Source organism: Sarcophilus harrisii, chromosome 2, assembly GCF_902635505.1.
Source record: "Sarcophilus harrisii chromosome 2, mSarHar1.11, whole genome shotgun sequence".
NCBI classification, from domain to species: domain Eukaryota; kingdom Metazoa; phylum Chordata; class Mammalia; order Dasyuromorphia; family Dasyuridae; genus Sarcophilus; species Sarcophilus harrisii.
In genome coordinates, this window is record NC_045427.1 from 380,037,079 (window position 1) to 380,054,575 (window position 17,497).

Genomic DNA, 17,497 nt, shown 5'->3' on the forward strand with positions numbered 1-17,497 from the left:
AGAGCCCGCGTCAGGGCCGGCTCGCCCAGAGCAGTGAATGAATGAAGGAAGGAGCGCCGCTCGTACTTTGGGTCTCCGTCCCTGGGGAGGAGACACGTTTCCGAGGCTATCGGAAGTCCCGCAGTAGTTAAAGACGCAGTTGACGAGTGCGGCCCCGAAAGAAGCGCGCCCTTCCTAGCCGAGCTTTCCGGTGCTGTTTGTTCACGTCACTCAGAGGACGCGTAATGGAAAAGATAGGTTTGTTGAATTAAGAAGGAAGAAAGTAACAGGTTTCTAGAACAAGCCGTTTACGGCTCTGAAGCCGAGTAAGGCTTGCTCTTGATTCGTTGACTCAGAGCGAAGTTCCCTGCCGGGGCTATACATAGCCAATGGCACTACATAATTGGTTTTTCCAAGATCCGGCAGACACGTGGCTGAAGCTGGGCTGGGGTCGGTCGTGGGAGGACTCGGTTCTCCAGACCACGAGGGGGCGCCGGGCGGTTCCTCGCTGTTACGGTCGCGTTTCCCATAAAGCTTTAGAATATCCAATCAACGAGCTGCCTCTTCACCGCTTTCAAAGTCGGCGGGCCCTTTGTCCAATGGATAGATGGGTTCTTTCCCCGGCCGCCAGAGCGACCGCAGCGTTGTCCAATTGTCTCACGGATTCGGGCAACGCCCGCCTTCCGGGGAGGGGATTGACGTCTCCTCCGCCCAATGGGACTCTCCTAGTCGGCGGGTGGGTGAGCGGGGTCCTGTGTAATGGCGGAACGCGGCGGGGACGGGGGGGACGGTGAGCGATACAACACAGGGGAGCTCAGGTAAGAAGCAGCGCCGTTGTCACCGGCCGAGGTTTGGGTCTCCGGCTCGGTCTGGCGCTCAGGCTGGGAGCCGCGGCCGCGGCTGAGAGGAGGGCCCGCGGCGGCACGGGGCCGGGACCGCGTGTGTGTGTGTGTTGCGGCGGTACCGCGTGTGAGTGTGTGTACGTCTGTGTCTGTGTCTGTGCTGCGGCGGGACTCTGTGTGTGCGTGCGTGTGTGTGTTGTGTGTGTGTTTGGGGGAATGGCTGGCTGGCTCCTGGGATGGAGCCGGAGGCCCCGGGGCCTCGTTCCCCGCCCTGCCCCGCCCCGCTTCGCCCCCAGTCCCCTTCACCCTCCTCAGCCCCGGCTTGGGCCCCCGAGGCCTTGGCTTTCCTTGCTTCTTTTCTTCCTTCCGGCTCCTCGCTTCCCAGCGCGTCCCCGCACTTAGCTCCGGAGGCCCCCCGACCCCCTGCTCTCCTCGGTCCTCTCTCAGCTTACTTCCCACTCTCGACCTCTCTCACTGGGGCCCACGAAGTCCTGCTACCAAATAATAATTAGCGAGAACATACTGTGTGTTTGTGTACTGAGGCAGAAACGCGCCAGCCCCTGCCCTCCGGGAGCTTCCATTCTTTTAGGGCTAACAGATCCACTCGTAGTGCAATTATTTTGCATTTTTCGAATGCAGAATCCGAAGTAAAAACCGGATAATTTGGGGGATGGGGGAGGAATCCCGGCTTTGCCCTCTTCCCTCCCTTTGCTTACCCTTCCAGACTTAACTCGGCCACGCTTATCCTTATCTGTCTCTGATTTCTCTCCCTTCTAACCAGCATTTCTTTCCCCTCGGCCAAGCTGTGGCCCCAGAGAATTAAATGGCATTCTTACCCCCAACTCCTCTCTCTCCTTCCAAATCCTCTATTTCCAATGGGACATGCACATCTAAGTCATACTCTACTGAAGTTGTGTTTTATCTGTAAAAACATTTTCTTTTGTTATAACAGTCTACAAATCTATGAAAGTCTTAAAAGGATGTTGTTATAGTAGGCTATGTGTGCTTCCTGGGCAGAACATTGATGTTTAAATTTGAAGTACAGCATTGTGAAAGTAACCGTAATTGGTAGGAAAAGGAGTTTTGAATTTCACTACTGATCTGTCTCATAATCTTTACTATATACCCTGAATTACAAATTCATTATAACTTTTTTCCTTTTACAAATCACTAGAGAAGTGGTTGATAGGTTGCCAACTTGAAATGATCTTTCAAATTAGATGCAAGTGTTGTATATGATAGTGGCATTTTATAATTTTTTATTTCTAATTGTGACTTATCTGATAATGTTAAGTGTTGAACTGGAATAAAATGAGAAATAAAATAAGTTTACCTTAAATCTTACACTTACTCTGTTATACTCCATTTAGTAATGATCATCACAATAGGTTACCATGGTGTCTTGTTGTTAGTGATTGGAAAGTTCATATCTTGATTCTGCTCTCAAGTGAAGGTCACTTAGATAGTTTCATAAGGAACATCACTGAATTTTGCAGGACATTTTTCTTAGGCTCTTGTACCAAGAATTTTTCAAATATGCTATTATCAGAACAGAAGATATTAGAAGAGAGAATTGAATAGGACTCTTATGTTAGGTGTTTTATTGTATTGTTTTTTCCTTTCCATTACTGCATTTAAGAACTTTATGATGAGGTTGTAAATTTCTAACTGGTAGCTTTATGGAGAGGGGGGCAAAATTACTAATATATTATCCTTCTTGTTGCACAAGGCCAAATATTTCAGTTTTAAGTTATGTGGGTTCATTTGTTAGTGTAAGTAGACATCATTGTTTCTAAAGAAATAGAACGTGAACCATCTAGGAAACTTTTAATCTTGCCATGGGGTTCAGTGTTGAAGGATGAGGTGCTACATGAAATAATGATGGCCATACTAAACAAATAATAATTTAGAATAGGGAAAAACTCATTTGAGGAAGGCTCGAGTTTTTATTTACCAGTTTAGTAACATGTAATCAATCACTAAGTATTTATTACGTACCCCCATCTTCTGTGTGTTGGACTTTGGATATGCAAATAGAAAGAATGAAAATCTCTGCTTTCAAGGGGGTTTACATTCTAATGTAGAGTCAACAAGTAAATATAAAAGCATGTGCAGAATGAATAGGGAATAGGGACTGTATGTATTCATGATTTCACTAGTTCTGCAAATTAGTCTTAGAAAGTTGTCCAGAGAGATAACAGCCAGTAAGTAATGTGTGAAAGACAAGACTTGAATTTTGATCTTTTTAGTTTTCAAGGCTACTTCTCTATAAAGAGAATATTACAAATGAATACAAAGTAGTTCCAGAGAGATGGAGAGCACTAATAATGGAAAGAACAGGAAAGGCTTCATGTAGAAAGAAGCTGGCGCTTAAAGGGATCTATGTTTTGAAAGAAGAGTAGCATTCTGGAATGCATAGGTAAGGAAAGAATGTCCTCTAGGTATTAGGGAAGGCTAAAGTTGAAGGCATACAGACTCATGATGGAGTTCGTTTTGGCAACTAGTGAGGGAATCAAATCAATAAATAGAAATGTCTTTGTTTAAGAAAAGAAAGCTAGAATTGAAGTAATTTTGCAATTTTGGGCCGGAGGTACATCTTGTACTTTGTTTTTACTTGTTTGACTATTGTAACCCTCAACTAATTATTTTCATGAATTATAAATTTGCACATTTTGTTGATGAGAAATCGATTTAGTTGAACTGACTATATCAGTTCCAATTTTTCTGTAGCACACCTTGGCCTAGATTAAGTATTGTGTCTAATTCTTTACTCAAAATTGATTTGGAATGAAAATAATTTAGTTTGAAAAATAAATTGAAAGCTGATTAAAGGTTGAAAACTAGGGCCTTTACAAACTGAAAGAACTAGGACAAGTAAGGTTCAGAAATTTTGGTCTTCATTTCTTGTCTGTAGGGAATAGTGAGACTTATCCCCTTTATGTCCTAGGTAATGGACTTCAAGTTATAATAGAAGTTTTTGTATTAGAAATTTGGAATATATCATAAAAATGTGGGAGTACTATGAGGTTTTTTGATAGTAAGTAATGTAATAAAATTTTTTACTACTAGCACTATATATAGTATGAGTTATTGAAGGAGATTGTGATTTATAAAAATTGTATACTTTCTTAACTTAATAAATTAATAGTGCTTTGTCTTTTCACCCAGAATGGCTCAACAGCAAGCGTTGAGGTTTCGTGGTCCAGCTCCCCCACCAAATGCCGTCATGCGAGGCCCACCACCTCTGATGCGTCCACCTCCACCTTTTGGGATGATGAGAGGCCCCCCTCCACCACCTCGGCCCCCCTTTGGTCGTCCTCCTTTTGATCCTAATATGCCACCAATGCCTCCTCCAGGAGGAATTCCTCCACCTATGGGCCCTCCACATCTACAGGTAAGGAATGAATGAATCATATCCTTCCATTTACCAATATTTGGTTCCTCACACTGTGGTAGAGAAGTCTTTCTTATACATATGTGGTCAGGTCACTGTTGCTGAAAAAATTTTAAATGGCTCTTTTTTAAATGGCTCAGATTCAGTTACCTGGCATTGAAGATCCTTCCTAATTTGATTATCATCTTACCTTTGCACTCCTCATTATTCCCCTTTACACAAGTTTACACTTCTGACCCTGTGCTGCTTTGCCTTTGTTTATGCTATTAATTGTGCCCAGGATCGCTTTCTGACCTTTCTTTACCTTTTATTAAATTCCTACTTGTGCTTTGAAGCTGAACTAATATTTTGCTGCCTCCATGAAGTTTTTCTTGTTAATTTTAATCTTTCCTTTTGGATATTAGTTACCCCTTCTTTTTTTCTTTTTTATCGTGTGTATTCTGTATTATAAGTATCTGTGTTGGTGTTTATATTCTCTTTAACAAAAACCCCTATATATGAGATTAGGGACTGTATTTTATTTAAAATTAGTATTGTGCCTAGCAGTCTGTATACAGATGTTTACTGAGGGTTTATGAGGGTTTCCTGAATATGTGGTCCTATATTAAATGTTTGAGGAAAAATGTATAAGATACAGTCACTCACAAGAATGGATTTTGCTTAAATTTCTTTCTTAGGCAATCAAGGTTAAGTGACTTGCTCAGGGACACACAAAGTGTTGGAGACAAATTTGAATTCGGGCCCTCCTGATTGCAGCACCAGTGCTCCTAACTAGCAACTTTTCAGACATTGTGTCATTTTAGGGAAAGGGGACATAAAGAGATGAATGTTTAAATAATGGTTCTTCACAAAGTAGAACTTGTAATGATTATTAAAGGTAGAAATAAAACAATAAATAACAATAGCAAGTATATAGATAAATTGAATGTAAATTAATAAAATCATAGTCAAATAGGGACATTGTAATTTTAATATTACCATAAAGTCTCTATTCTGAAAAAAAAATTATAACCCTTCTCCTCTACACCCCCCAAAAATGACAGAAAATTATTACCAGTGAATCCTGTTTAGAATAAATGGGATCGAGGGAAACTCAGATTTATCCAAAAAAGATAAGCTAGGTATAATTAGTCCATAACTTTTAATTTAATTTAATTTTATTATTATTATTTTTTGTTGAGGCAATTGGGTTAAGTGACTTGTGCAAGGTCACACAGCCAGGAAGTGTTAAGTGTCTTGAGGTCAGATTTGAACTCAGATCCTCCGGACTTCAGGGCTAGTGCATGAACCACTACACCACCTAGCTGCCCCCTGTTGCACATCTTCATTCAGAGTTTAACAGATATGTGTCCTTAGCACTTAGTATAGTGCTAAGTATATAGTAGACCCATATAGTAGACCTTTAATAAATGAATGCTGGTTGACTGAAATGTTTAGTGTGTATTATGTGTGAAGGACTAAATACTATAGTTGATACTAAGCCAATAAGAAATAGATTGTCTAAATTGGGGGAAGGGGGCCTAAAATAGGACACAAATAGCCATATATACAATTCACTAGGTAGAGTGAAAGTACAAGAGAAGTACAAAGAAAAATTTTTTTGAAATTTAGGGGAGAAAGAGATTACTTCTGATTGGTGAGGTCTCAGATTTCCTCATCTTTAAAATGAAACTCAGACCATTCAAGTTGTTAAAGATTTTTTAAAAGTGAAAACTATGTGCTAAGCACTGTGCTTAAGCTTTGAAACCTGTACCAGCCCTCAAGGAGTTGTATTTTAAAAGAGGAAATTGAACTATGTTGAGCAAACTAAATGAGGTGATAGAGGGAAGGTATTAAGAGAAGACTTGTGAGAAGGTTAGATTTTAGTTGAATCTTGAAGGAAGTCAGGAAAAGAAAAAAATGGGAAGAGATTGGATGACTAAGTCACTTTCACTTTGAAATATATGATCTTTTGATTCTCCTTCATTCAATATATATCTTTTATTTTTGTATTCTTGTGTGCAGACTGCCAAACATAACATAATAGATTTCTCATTTGTACTTCTTTTACTAAATTAATTGAACTGAAAAAGTGAAAATGAGTATATTTGAAATAGAATTAGAAAAATAATGGTATTTGACAGGGAAATTGCTGAATTTAGATATATATGTTTTTGTAGGAGAGATTATGGAAATAGATACTTGAATATTTTTAAATGCACAGTAATTAATGGTGTAATGGAAAGGCTTTGGAATCAGGATTTGAATTAAAATATTTATTTCTGGTACATATATATATATATATATATATGACTTTGGCAAGTCACATAACTCTTTTGGCCTCAGTTTCTTTATCTGAAAAGTAAGGGAGTTAGAACTGACATCTGAGATCTTTCAGTTCTAAGTCTATAATCCCAATTGATTATATATACCAACAAAAACTAAATAACATTCTTATAACTGTTTATACTTTTAAATATTCTAATATATCCACAATAGCTTATTAGTCATCTGTTCTGTGTCGTTTTTATTCTTGTTCATTCATCTGTGTATTTGTAGATAAACTTTCCTTTAATATGGTTGGAAATGTATATCTTGATATATCTTTACGTTAAAATCTTTTAAATTTTTTTATCTTGCTCATATTGATAATTTTTAATGGTATTGTAATTATGACATTTCTGTGCCATAACTTTTGGACAGTTAGGTTGTTTCAACTTCTCCATAATTATCACTAATGCAACTCTTATATTTTTGAACTGATAAATGTTTTTCATTACAAAAATACTCTTAGGGTATATTTCTAGCAATTTAATTATGGAGTCAGAGGGCTTGAATATTTTTGTGACTATTTCATATTGCCATATTTCTTTACCAAAAGAGTCTATCACTTCTAGTTTTATCAGCACAATCTAAAACGTTCAAAAAATTTGATGTACCTCTGATCTTAACATCTCTTTAAGATTAGATTAAAAAATATTTGTTTGGAAGAAACCAATTTCATTTTCTATCACTTAAGATACATGTGAATTTTGTTGCTCTGTTTATGCCATTCATTTAAAGCTAATGGAAGAACCAAAATAGACCAATGTAATTTTAATGCAGAGAAATATTTTGATGTTAAGTAGATGCTTTTCAATGGGATACTTTTCTTGGCATTAATGTATAATTATGTCATGTATTAAAATAGATTATTTCTAGCTAATAATGCTTGAAAGATGTTTGTAACATGTTTATATTCATTATTAGCTGTTCAAATCTAAAAAAAAATAGAATGAATCTAAAAGAAAATAGATTGGGAAAGATTTTTTCCCCCAAAAAAGAAATGATTCCACATCACTATTAGTGTATAAGCCTGATCTTGTTTAAATTGAATTTTAAGGGGCAGCTAGTTGGTGCAGTGGATTGAGCACCAGCCCTGTAGTCAGCAGGACCTGAGTTCAAATTTGGGCTCAGACATTTAATTGTGACCCTGGGCAAGTCACTTAACTCCAATTGCCTCAGGCCAAAAAAAAAAAAAAAAAAAAAAATTAACGCTAACTACAAATTATGTAGAAAGCTTTTTTGTTTTACCTTTTTTTCCCCTAAAAAATGTTTTTTTTTTCTAAAATGTCTATGTTCCTGCTTTAATATTATATAACATATTGAACATAATCTAACTCATTTTGATGAATGAGGCTATTACAATGTCTGATTTAAACAGTTGACATTTTTCTGAATTCAGAACTTAATTCTAGACTAACTTAATTTCTCCAGGACTTAACTTGAATACTAAAGTTTTTTTGACATTTGCTGGTGTTGGTTAAATTTGTTTTTCTCAAAAAAGAGGAATATAAAAATTAAAAATTCCATTTGAGGGTTTTTGGTTCATAATGGACTTTTTTCAGACTATTGACTTCAGTGTAAAAACAATTTCCTAGCTAATAATTTTTTCTACTTCCTAAATTGTTAAGGAATTTGCTGTAAAGAACTTTCTTTTCTTTTAGAAAGAATAAGAGGAGTGTCACTTTTTTTTTCTTTCTTCCATATTACCATACTTTTTGTAAGCTGACATAACACCCATATGCCACTTTCGAACTTTAAAAACTCATGCGTTTATCAGCATCATCCTTACCAATTCTAGGGCCTCCAACATTTTTTTATTTTCTGTATTGCCTTCTTGCAAATGAGGCTTGAATTTGCAGGGTTTTATATGGGTTTGTTTCTTGTCTTATGTATTATTGATCAAATCCTGTTACAGTGAACTCTGCTGTATTGTTTCATTGTACTGAAATCTTATATTTGAGGTAAGTTGGGTATCAGCAAAGATTTTTGAAAATTGTATAAAAATTTTTATTAATGTTTCATTTTTACATTTTGTTTTTACATTATGGTTATTTTCACTTAACTCTTCCATCTCTCCAATTAAACTATTCATTTTTTGTAACAATGAAAAACTTATAAGCGAAACTAACCAAATCATTGACCTCATTTGATATGTAAATTTTTTTTCCCAAACTTCCATTTTATTTCTGAGAGAAGTGTTTTTCATCATCCATTCTCTTCGACTAAGATTATTCGTTATAGTTTGTCAGAATTCTAGTTTTGGACAGTGTTCAGTGTTTTTCATTTAGTTTAGTATCATCATTTGCTTTATTAGGGTAGTCACATCTATTGTCTTCTTGGTTCTGCTTTCTTCACTTTTTAGTTTTCTTGTGTTTCTCTGAATTCTCCTCAGTCTTCATTTCTTATTGAGCAATGGCGTTCTATTATGTTCATATACTGTAGTTTGTTCTGCCATTCCCTAATTGATAAGCACCCACCGAGAGTTTTGGCTACCACAAAGTGCTACTATAATTATTTAACATATAAAGTAGGATCAGTGGTGCTTATCCTAACAGTTGTCTTATTGCTAAAATGCTTGGGTGTTTGTATTTAATTGAAACAAAAATAGAAAAAGAATGTTGTAAACATGGTGTAAAAATTACTATATTAACATCGCTATTATGATTATTCACAGAGACCACCTTTTATGCCTCCTCCCATGGGAACTATGCCTCCACCTCCTGGCATGATGTTTCCACCTGGAATGCCTCCAGTTACTGCCCCTGGTACACCAACATTACCTCCCACTGAGGAAATATGGGTAGAAAACAAAACTCCAGATGGAAAGGTAAGATGTAAAACAGATTTGAAGCATGTGGGTGATGCATTGTAAGACATAGACTATTTGCAAGTATCTATTTAAATGTTATATATTTCAAGTAGACTGTGTCTTCCTTAGAGGCAATGATTATTTTAAAAAATATTTATCTCCATCATCTTGCATAGTGCATTGTGCAGTGTAGCCATCAAATGTCTTATCAGTCAATCACAATGGTATCTTCTGTGTAGATCACAGATGATTGAATTAGGGCAACATTATCAGGAATAGCTAAATATTGGATTGGACAGTCATTACAGAAACTTTTGGGCGTCTGATTTACATAAGCATTTAGCATCTATTTGTGTCCATTTTTCTCAAGACAGATTTGTTATATTAGCATCTTTATTTGCTTCTCTACAGGTTTATTATTATAATGCTCGGACTCGTGAGTCTGCATGGACCAAACCAGATGGAGTTAAAGTTATTCAGCAATCAGAATTAACTCCTATGCTGGCTGCTCAGGCTCAGGCACAGGCTCAGGCACAGGCCCAGGCACAGGCTCAGGCTCAGGCCCAGGCCCAGGCTCAGGCTCAGGCACAGGCACAGGCACAGGCTCAGGCCCAAGCCCAGGCCCAGGCCCAGGCCCAGGCCCAAGCTCAGGCTCAGGCACAGGCCCAAGCTCAGGCACAAGCACAGGCTCAGGCACAGGCCCAGGCTCAGGCTCAGGCTCAGGCCCAGGCTCAGGCCCAGGCCCAGGCTCAGGCCCAGGCCCAGGCACAAGCCCAGGCCCAGGCACAAGCCCAGGCTCAAGCCCAAGCTCAGGCACAGGCACAGGCTCAAGCCCAAGCTCAGGCACAGGCACAGGCTCAAGTACAAGCTCAAGTACAAGCTCAAGCTGTAAATGCATCCACTCCTACAACTAGTAGCCCAGCATCAGTAGTTTCTACTTCAACGCCATCATCTACACAGTCTTCTACCACTTCTACAACAACAACAGCAACTTCAGTTTCACAGACTGTATCAAGTAAGTAGAGTTTATGATTTTTTTTTTCCTCCCAAGAAAATTTAATTAAGATGTAGTTTGTGCCCACCAGAAGCATCTAATCATTTTGAGTGGAGAGAAAATTAACATGCATGGTACAATACATGCAATAGTTGCTCTAGGGATGAGAATAGCATATACATAATTAAATACTGAGTTATATGGTACAGACCATAATGAATTTAGAAAAGGGATAAAAACATAGGAATCATGGAAGAATTGAAAATAGGTAGAGTAGTGTTTAGATAGATGTAAAAGAGATGAAAAGGCAGTTGAAGCAAGGGAAATAGCATAAGCAGATGAGCAGAGGTAAAAATGAATTGTGAATGACTGTCCTGAATTTACTAAAGATGTTTTTGAGGTGAGCGACTGCTAGTTAAAACATAAAACTTTCTTTTTACATAGAAACTATAATTTTATTGATGTGGGCATTCTCTCTGTTGAGATAGATTATAATCCTTGTACACTTTATAGTCTTCATGAGTTACTGTGGCTGAAAAAATTCTTAGTTTCTAAACTTTAATGTTGTGATTCAGTACCCATTTTTTTCTAAACAAAAATTTGTCACGTTTCTTACTCTACTCTGATTTTTCATAAATCAATCTATTCAAATAATTTTATTAGTGTGTGTTTTACTCAAAGAATTTATAATAATTTTTATGACATCTGAAACATAACACATTTATATGGTTAATTATTGATAAACTCCCTTGACAGTTTTTTTTATAAATTATAAAATAATGCTAATGTGATTAATGGAATTGGGGGGGGGGCATAGTTTCTCAAAATAATTTATATTTGTAATATTCATTCACAAGTCAGGATCTATATTTTGTCTCTTAAGAACAATAGAAAACTCCATTTTATATAAATAAATATTATGAGGGAAAGAAGGATAGTATACTGGACTGAAAATTTCATTGGTATAGGAATGAAGTAGTTCCCTTTACTGATTTATGTCCATAAGCATTAGCGTTTGCCCCTTACTTTCTTTACTGTTTTTCCCTCTCCACATTAACAAGCTACCCTTTAAAACAAAGATGAACATTTTATTTGCAACTTATAAGATGTTAGAAAGTTGCCTAGACCAGTATGTCAAATTTACTGCTAATTTCAATATTCTAATTAGATCTTTACTTTTTCATTTTCAAGGCTGCTTTTTCTAGTTGTGAAACCTAGTTGTAACCTTTTTATAAATGCGGTTATGTTATCTTTCTGGATCAGAGTATGAACAATTTGAATTGATTTATAGTGACGGGGAGGGGATCTTTTTTTTTGCTGAGGCAATTGGGGTTAAGTAACTTGCCCAGGGCCACACAGCTAGGTGTCTGAGTCCAAATTTGAACTCGGGTCCTTCTGAATTCAGGGCTGGTGCTCTATCCACTGCACCACCTAGCTGCCGCATTTTTTTTTTTTTTTTTTTAAAGGATTGGAGCAGAATCTGTTATGCTTCAGCTGAAGTACAAAAAGCAGAGATAGCAATCATGATCTTGGACAAAATACATTTAAAAATAAACCAAATTTAAAGAGATAAATAGGGGAAACTACATTTTGCTAAAAGATACCATAGTTAATATAATAATACAAAAAAATTTTTTTTAAAGTTTCTCTGAAAAGTCTTAATTTATTACTGAATATAGAACTAAGTGAAATTTATAAAAAGAACCATTCCCTAACTGATGAATGGTTAGTTTTCAGAGGGAGAAATCAAAGCCCATCAATAGTCATAAGAGAAATGTTCTAAATCACTCTTGATTAGAGAAAGCAAATTGAAAACAACTTTGAGATAGCATTCCAAATCTAACAAATAACAAGTGCTGAAGGGAGAAAGGCAAAAATATAGGTACACTAATAAACTGTTGGTGGAGTTGTAAACTACTTCAACCATTCTGGAAAACAATTTGGAATCAGATCCAAAAACTATATGTCTGTATTCCAAAGAAGTCAAAGAAAAGGGGAAAGCATTTATGTGTACAAACATTTGTGGTGGCTTTTTTTATGTTGTCAAAGAATTGGAAATCAAAGGGATTCTCATCAATTAGGGAATGACTGTACAAATTATGGCATATGGTTGTGATAGAGTACTATTGCATTGTGGGAAATGATGAAGGAAGTGGTTTTAACAAAACACGATTAAGACCTAAGTGAACTAAATCAAAGTCAAATGAGAAAGCAGATTATTATGCATTGTAATGACAATGTTGTAATGTTGTTCAATCATGAAAGATTTAGCTACTATGATCAATTAATTTTGGAATAAGGGTAATTACTTCCATCCAAAAAAAATTCAATTAAAACAAATAATGTAGTCACACAGTGGCTTAATTTCCCCTATTCTTCAAATCATAAGGAAGTTGACTGCTTTTCAGCAAAGTTTTGTGTTCTTTTAAGACTTCCCTGGATTAGAAACCTTTTTAAGGTTTTAAAGATATGATTTGTGTGGAAAATAAATAGTATTTTTTGGGGGGGGGGGAATTTATTTTTGTTTTTGAGAGGCAATTGGAGTTAAGTGTTTAAACTTACATCTAACTGACTTCGGGTTAGGAACTCTATCCCACCCCGCCATCTTGCTGCTCCAAAAGGATGTTTTTAAAGGCTTATTAAAAATAAAAGACATTGAAAATTTAAGAAATTTAATTGTTGAAATGTTAAACTACATGTTATTTTTTTAAATTAAAATTTGTTTTTTCAATAAACAGGCATTTATTTTCTTTTCCTCTTAGCCTCCATTGGAGAGAAAAAAAGAAAAAAAAACCCAAAACTTTTGTAAGAAATATGCATAGTAATATTCCATCTTGGCAGTTTTCATGGATGTATCTCATTTTGCATCTTAAATCTGTCTTTCCAGGAATTCTTTTTTCCAGGAAGTAGATGGCATGTTTCATGATTTTTCTGGAGTTGAACAATGATCTTATAATTGTTTTTCTTCCCACTTTTTAAAAAGTTGTAATTATTTTTGGAAAAGGAATTATATTTTAGTTACCATAATGAATGATTTTGATACATATAATAAATATGCAACTTTTAAGGGGAAAGTTGTTTAACGCATCACATTCAAATTTAATATGTTGATAACAGTTTGTTTTTTTCTAAGTCTACTATCTGACAATGATGGTTGCAGATCTTGTAGGCTTTGAAATTCTATAACATTAACTTAAATTTGATTTTGTTCCACATACATTAAAGCACCACGCCATATTCATTGTCATTTGGAGCAAATCCATCTTGTTAGTTTTGCTTTTGTTGACTTAGATAAAAATTTTGTTTTCATTGAGAACAATAGATGTATTTATGTGAGTGTTGTACTCGAAGATATCCAAGAATGTTGACTATTGCTTTGAATCTCCCAGTTTGTAAAACTATATTTACCTGGTAACCCACTTTTTAGTGATGAGCCCTATCTAATCTGGCAGGGCTAGTTTTTGAATTTCAAGTGTATAGTAAATTGTTGGGCCTGGCCTATCTTTAAGTCCTTGTTTACTTGGTGTGTCCTGCCACTTCCGTGTCCTGCCTGGTATATCTCTGCACTTCGGATCCCAATGTTAGCTTCCTTGTCTGTTTGAGATATTGGAGTAGAACTTTATGCTCAGTAATCTTGGCTCAATTTTATTGAAATAAATAGGTTGGCCTAGTAGGAGAGATCTAATTTTGGTCCATTTTGAAAGTTAGGGAAAGAAGTTTAGATTAGAAGTAGACTAGAGGTGTAGAGGTTTACTTTGTGTAACACAAGAAAAGCAATCAGTCAAGAGTCAATGTTGAAAAATTACCCATGCATATGTTTTGTAAATAAAAAACTATAATAAAATAAAAAAAAAAAAGCAGTCAGTCAGCATTTACTAATGCCAAGCTTTGTGTCAAATACTGAGGATACCAAAAAAGAAAAAAGATGTCCCTGAAGGAATTTGCAGTTTAATGGAGGAGAATCACATGCAGATAAATGTATGCAAAGCAAGATGAGTAAATAGGGTATAAAATTAACATAAGGAAGATAGTAAAATGAAGAGGTTTTTGGGTAAAGCTTCTTGTAGTGGGATGCTAGGAAGCCAGAGAGATCAGTAGGCAGAGTGGTTGGTTTGGAGGAAAGAGAGTGTTTTAGGCATAGGGAAGTCAAAAAAATTACTGAAGCTGACAGATGAAGAGTCCAGTGTCAAAGAAAATTGGTCTGGCAGTGAAAAAATACAGATATACAGGATAGAAAGTTAGTATTGGGGAAACCACCAAGCTGATTGTTTCAGTCTTGTGTTTCAGGCCTAAGTAACTAACTAGGTTAGTAGTAGTAGAGAGAATAGAAAGTAAAGGCAAGATAGACAATGAAGGAAAAAACAAAAAGACCTGAGGGAAATGTTAAAAATGGCTCCAAGCTTTCTGGCATACCCTGAGCAACAACCATAGATAGAAATAGGAATAATAAAGAAATGGTACTTTTAGGGGGGGATATGAATTTCATTTAGACCATGCCCACTTGTGGGAAGTCAAAAAGCAATATAAGCATTTGGAGATAAAGGACTGGAATAAGAAGTCAGAACTGGTTGGTATATAGATTGGGGATAACAGAGATAATTAATTGGGCAGGATTAAAGGATAGGGCTAACAATATACTACATACTTGTAATTATTTAAACAGTTTTTAAAAAATTTAATATTTTATTTGTCTTTCCAATTGTACGTAAAAACAATTTTAAACATTCGATTTAAAAAATTGAGTTTCAATTTCTCTCCCTCCCTTTGTCTTTTCTGAAAAGACAAGCAGTTTGCTATGTTATACTTTGTAGTCAATATATGTTTTATAGTTTTGTAGTTTAAAGCAAGTAGTTAAATACTTAAAGTAGTTAAAAGAAAATACAAACTGAAAAAAGAAAACCAAGAAAAAGTTTTTAAAAAGAATGCTTTTGATATGCATTTAAACGCCATCATTTCTTTCTTTGGAGGTGGATGGCATTTTTCATCATGGGTCCTTCAGAGTGGTGCTTGATTGGTATCACTGAGATTAGCCGAGTCATTCATAGTTGATCATTGTGCAGTATTGCTATTACTTTTTCTAAGAGCATCCTACTTGTCATTTCTTACAGCACAATAGTATTCCATCACAATCATGTATCACAACTTATTCAGCCATTTCCCAATTCATAGGAATGCTTTTCATTTTCAATTCTTTGCACTACAAAAAAGAGCTTCTGTGATTATTTTTGTACATATAGATCCTTTTTTTTTCTTTTAAATCTCTTTGGGATATAGATGTAGTTGTGGTATTGCAAGCTTTATTGTCTTTTGGGCATGGTTCTAGATAGCTTTCCAGAATGGGTGAATCAGTTCATAACTCCACCAACAGTGCATTAGTGTCCCAGTTTTTCCACATCTACTTTGACATTTGTCATTTTTCTTTTCTGTCATATTAGCCCATTTGCTAAGTGTGGGGTGATACCTCAGTTATTTTAGATTGCATTTTTCTAATCAATAGAAATTTGAACATTTTTCATTTGACTATTGATAGCTTTGATTTTTTCTTAAAACTTGTCTTATATCCTTTGACCATTTATCATTTGGGGGATGACTATTATAAATTTGACTCTATATGTTTGAGAAATGAGCCCCTTTTGTAATACTATGTACTTCCATCCTGTTTCCTCCCATTTTAATCCTTCAATCTTTCCCTCCCTCTATTCCCCCTTCCCTTCCTTTTTCTTTTTCCCTTCCTTCCCTCTTCTACTGTCCTTAATATTGGGTTGCTTATGACTACTGTCTCTCCCACTCTGCCCTCCCTTCTGCTAACCCTTCCCTTCCACTTCTTGTATCCCCATTCCTCTCCTACTTTCCTGTAGGGTAAGATAAATTTCTATACCCAACTGAATTTGCATGTTCCAATTCCAAGGAGAGTAAGGTTCAAGTGTTCCTCCCTCCCTCCTCTCCCCCATCTTTCCCTCCACTGTAAAAGCTTTTTCATGCCCCTTTTATGTCAGGTAATTTACCCCATTCTACTTCTTTCTTTGTCCCAGGGCATTCTTCTTTCTCATCTTTTAATTATATATATTTTAGATATCATCCCATCTTATTTAACTCAAAAGTGCTCTTTCATTGAATGACTCCCCCCAAGGCAGTTGGGGTTAAGTGACTTGCCCAGGGTCACACACTTTAAATGTCTGAGGCCAAATTTGAACTCGGGTCCTCTTGACTTCAGGGTTGGTGCTCTATCCACTTCGCTACCTAGCTGCTGCCCCTGAATGACCTTTTTTTTCTTAACTCTGAAGGATTATAGTCCATTTTGCTGGGTAGATTATTCTTGGTTATAATCTTAGCCACTTTGCCTTACAGAATTCCAAGCCTTTGCTTCTTTAATATAGAAGCTGTTAAATCTTCTGTTATCCCGTGGCTCCACACTATTTGAAATATTTCTTTCTGGTTGCTTGCAATGTTTTCTCCTTATCCTGGGAACTCTGGAATTTGCCTATTAGATTCCTGAGAGTTTTCATTTTGGGATCTCTTTCAGAAGATGATTGGTAATTTTTTTCAGTTTCTATTTTACTCTCTGGTTTTAGGATCTTGGGGAATTTTTTTTTTCCCCTTGAAAAATGATGTTTAGGCTCTTTTTGATTCTGACTTCAAATAATCCAATTATTCTCAGATGATCTTTCCCTGATTTTTTTTTTTCAGGTCTCTTGGTTTTTTCCAATGAAATAGTTCACATTTCCTTCTGTTTTTTTTTTTTTTTTTTTTTTCATTCTTTTGATTTTGTTTTATTGTTTCCTAAGTCATTAGCTTCTGCTTGCTAAATTCTGATTTTTAAAGAATTTTGTATCTCTCTTTTTCCATTGGACAAATTCTACTTTTTAAGGCATTCTTTTTCTTCAGTGGATTTTTGTGCTGCTTTTATCATTTGGCCTATTATGTTACTTTTTTTGGTGCTTCCTTGACTAAGATATTGACTCATTCTCATGCTTTTCTTGCATCAGTGGCATTTTTCTTAGTTTTTCTTTTACTTTTCTTATTTGATTTTTTAAATCTGTTTTTAGCTCTTCCAGAAATTCTTTCTGGGCCTGAGACCAGTTTACATTTTTGAGGCTTTGGATGTAGCAGTTTCGGTTTTTGTTTTCTTCTGAGTTTGTCTTGATCTTCCCTAGTAACTTTCTGTGGTCAAGTTC

The 17,497-nt window shown here is 36.0% G+C and overlaps 1 protein-coding gene across 3 annotated transcripts in view; it reads left to right on the plus strand.

Moving 5' to 3' along the window:
• The first annotated feature begins 691 nt into the window (after positions 1–691).
• Positions 692–17,497, plus strand: part of TCERG1 (transcription elongation regulator 1) — a 65,986-nt gene continuing 49,180 nt past the window's right edge. For all 3 annotated transcript variants that reach the window (XR_004232131.1, XM_031953483.1, XM_031953484.1), the window contains exons 1-4: positions 692–797; positions 3,990–4,215; positions 9,194–9,346; positions 9,740–10,343. Coding sequence is in view for 2 of the 3 variants with exons in the window: in XM_031953483.1 (XP_031809343.1) it covers positions 739–797; positions 3,990–4,215; positions 9,194–9,346; positions 9,740–10,343 (1,042 nt within the window). In the remaining variant the exon portion in view is untranslated. The remainder of the gene's footprint in view (positions 798–3,989; positions 4,216–9,193; positions 9,347–9,739; positions 10,344–17,497) is intronic.